General features: G+C 37.2%; 1 protein-coding gene across 1 annotated transcript in view; it reads right to left on the bottom strand.

Annotated features, from left to right (window-relative positions):
* LOC117101543 (integral membrane protein GPR180-like) overlaps positions 1 to 3,500 on the bottom strand; it is an 8,360-nt gene extending 4,860 nt beyond the window's left edge. The window contains exons 1-3 of the mRNA XM_033241514.1: positions 3,156 to 3,500; positions 1,405 to 1,542; positions 300 to 500 (exon numbers count right to left, since the gene is read on the bottom strand). Coding sequence (XP_033097405.1) covers positions 300 to 500; positions 1,405 to 1,542; positions 3,156 to 3,306 — 490 coding nt within the window. The 5' untranslated portion in view covers positions 3,307 to 3,500. The remainder of the gene's footprint in view (positions 1 to 299; positions 501 to 1,404; positions 1,543 to 3,155) is intronic.
* Positions 3,501 to 3,633: the final 133 nt, after the last annotated feature.

The raw sequence follows: 3,633 nt of genomic DNA, 5'->3' as shown, positions 1-3,633 counted from the left end.
TTCGGGCGTCTTGAACACAAAAATTTCGCGGGGGCATGCCCCGGACCCCCTACGACAGTGTTGTCTCAATCAGCCCAACTTTCGGTCCCCCTTCCGGTCCCCCCTTTTGGACATTTCTGGATCCGCCCCTGGAGGTTCTACTGTAACTTTATCTACAATAAAATATAAGTTGAAAGGAACGACACACACGTCAACAAAAAAACACTGACTTTGTGGACAAGATTGAAGCTACCAGAGTACACAATTAACTGGCTCTAAAATAACATGGGTTAACATGTCACGTATTAATTAAAACTAACCTGTCTCTTCATCACTGAAGTGATCCATAGGATTGCCTTCAACATCTGGGTTGAAGAACTCAAGTTTGTAGGTGGCATAGTTGTGGTGGGCCATTGGCTTGTTAATGTTGCAGGTCAGCAAGTCTCCGTAAGTGACGTGCCAAATTTGTGACGTGATAAAATGCGGTATTGTATGATTACCTTCTGTTCCATTCAAAGGCACTGAAAACAGAAAAAAAAAAATCAACAAATTATTTTGGGCTAATCAACTAGATTTTTTTTTCAATTTTGAAAGAGTACAGAACATGAATATCCAGTCCTCCTTAAAAAAAGTAGACAATAAATTATGATTGTTGCAATTTACAGATTATCTTTTATATTTTTCATTCGTACACACTGTTAATCAAAGGGATGATCTAGAAAAAATGTGGGATGGGGACCATGCAACATGTTTGAGGGAGCCAAATGGCTGAGCGAGCGAGCCAGATGGCCGAGCGGTTAAGGCTGGGGCACCGAGAACATAGCCAACAATATCGGCACGGGTTCGCGGCTGGCTCGCTCCTATGGTTCTGGTGGTGGATAAGTCTTCTCGAAAAAGGACTATAAACCGTAGGCCCAGTGTACACAAATCCTCATGTGCACTTTAAAGAACCTAGTACATCTTTCGAGATGAGTAGGGGGTTGTACTGGTTCACTTAGCCCCTGGCGTGGACAGATGAAAGTGCGCTGGGGCTTACTAGCTGCGGAGGACATGAAGTGACCCTCAGGGGAGGAGAAAATTATTGAAAAGTGCAACATCTAGTCCCGAGCGCATATTGACCTCGTTTATTTGCACTATATAAATTCATCTATTATTTTTATCATTATTATTATTATTATTAAAGCACTTAGAGAAGGGGAGAGGGTGGATGCTGCTAGAGATTTTTGTTTAGAAATGCTTGACAGTCACCATAGATACTAATACATGGAATCAAAATCCTCTCTTTCTTCTTTCTTTTCTTTTATTTTCTTTTCTCTCTCTTTTCTCCCTGTTTCTTCCCCTGGATCTACCACTGTACTCATCCTTCCCCAGTTTAAGTAGCGAACCATTATTTTTAATCAAAAAAGGATTTACAATCAAACGTACCACTGAATTTTGCCTTGCCAAGTTTCTCTATACAATTATCTGTTTGCTGCGTATTCTCCCATCTGCTATCAAGAAAGAAGTAAAGACGTCCTCCAACCAGGGTTGTGTTCAATTCATACCTTACCATAGCAGTCTCTCCTGTCACAAAAGATAAGATAATGTCAATCAATCAGGAGTAAATAATAATGCTTATTAAAGTAATAAAGATATATACTGCTATTTCAGTGGTGGATCCAAGGGGTTTAGGGGGTTTGGACGAACCCCCCCCCCCCCCCCCCCCCCCTGTGAAGAAACATAAAAAAATACTACTGGGTATAGTCATAGTAGTGCTTACCTAAGCCTAAAATGTGTAAATAACACTGTTTTTGGTACCATGTCCTAAACATAATTTTTGTACGAAAGTGCGTTCTTCAGGCCTGTTGATCGATCCATGGAAAAAAGACTATGTATCCTACTACTCAATACTGGAATATAATGTCTTTGATTTTTTTTTTTCTGTATACACAAATAGGCCTACTTACTGTGATAAGAATGAGATAAAATTACCAGCCATTTTGAAGGGGGGGGGGAAGCCTTGAATTTTGAAGAACTTACAAGTCATTAAAAGACCCCTCAAAAGTCGGAAAAGCTCATTTCCGGCCATCTAGCGAGAATCAAAATTCGGACCCCCTTTATTTTTGGGGGTTTTTTGGGAACATTTTGAACTCTTCTCCTTCAAATCTACATCCGTCCCTGCACTTGTTTCTTTGTATTTTTGTATACCCCTTTTGTTTATTATAGATGCCTTATGTTTTCATACTACTGTACTACTGTGTATATAGATTGCATGTTACTCCACTGATCATTCAACAAAAGAATTATACTCTGTTGAATCTTGTGAAATGAACTCTTAACCAGTCTCAAAGTGCTACTTGATTGCTTTCTTACTGCCTCTAAAAGGGGAGACTTCTTAAAACATTGTTTTGAACCCACTGCCTGTTGATAAACAATGACATAATTTTGTATATAATTTTCTTTTTGGACTGTTAGCAAGTAAGTTGCTGTAAAATAAAAGAAATTTCAGAAAACAAATTTTCCCACTCACCACCAACTTTAACTCTCATTAAGAAACTAAATTTAATTCATTTATCAATTACTCTTCAGACTTTTGATGATCTTTCAATAATAAAGTCATTTATAATAATATTTTATTTAGAGGTACTGTATGATACTGTACTGAAATTAATGTTAGATTGGCAACAGCTAAGAACACTCACCAATACTGAGATCGTATGGTATCATATTCCTATCCTAGCCAATGCCTGTAATTTACTAATTTAAAATAACTAAACTTCGAGCTCTCAGTATGTCATGGTTTCAAAACAATTTAAAAAAAATGTTTAATGGCATCTTATGGTACAAATCCTTAAATTTTCCCCAGAAATTGAATGGTTTATGACAACTATAATAACTGCAATTTTTAAACATCAATTGGCGAGGACAATATTTTTTTATTCTGATATGCAGTTACGGCTACTTATTCAAATTTATATGTAATTCAGCAATAAATTTTCTGGCAATTGTATTCAAAATTGTAGTACAGTAGACCTAGGCAAGTTAAATCCATAGCTCACTCTCCGACTTTTTTTTAACACATTCCTTACTCAAGTCAAACAGGCCTTAAAATTAACATTTCAAAAAAACCGGATCTTATCTAGTAGACTACGCCAAATACATTAAAAGTTTAGAAAACACTAATTAGTTTCATTTACCGTGGAAACAAAACCGTGTGATGTACTGGGTATGACTGGCTTGGGACGAATGCGTACTAACGACACCACGGACAGTCTTCCCCTCCGCGAAACGTCCTGTTGACAATATCAGAAGGCCCAGGCTTAGGCCTAGCATTGTAATTGGATCCATTACATGAGACTGCTTATCTCAGATTCGGTAAAAATGGAAGCAAAAATATGCAAACTACATTAGCATGTTTAATCTTTCTGTTTTTAAACTCTATGTAGTAAATCACTCAGAAAATCATCGAGAATATCGGTACATAACAGACTTCGTCCATGGGCGCCGCCATATTGCTGTAACAAGACGTGTCATAGGTTGCCAGGATAATCCTTAGATTTGCATTTGGGGCGATATTTATTTTATTTGGGAAAATAAAATGTGCACAATAAACTATGGAACGTATCGCAAATATATATATATATATATTTGCAAATATATATATATATATAGCAA

This window comes from Anneissia japonica, unplaced genomic scaffold, assembly GCF_011630105.1.
Source record: "Anneissia japonica isolate Jap-2015-1 unplaced genomic scaffold, ASM1163010v1 scaffold310_len583560_cov164, whole genome shotgun sequence".
In the NCBI taxonomy this organism is placed as follows: Eukaryota; Metazoa; Echinodermata; class Crinoidea; order Comatulida; family Comatulidae; genus Anneissia; species Anneissia japonica.
This window is presented reverse-complemented; position numbering and strand designations above follow the sequence as displayed.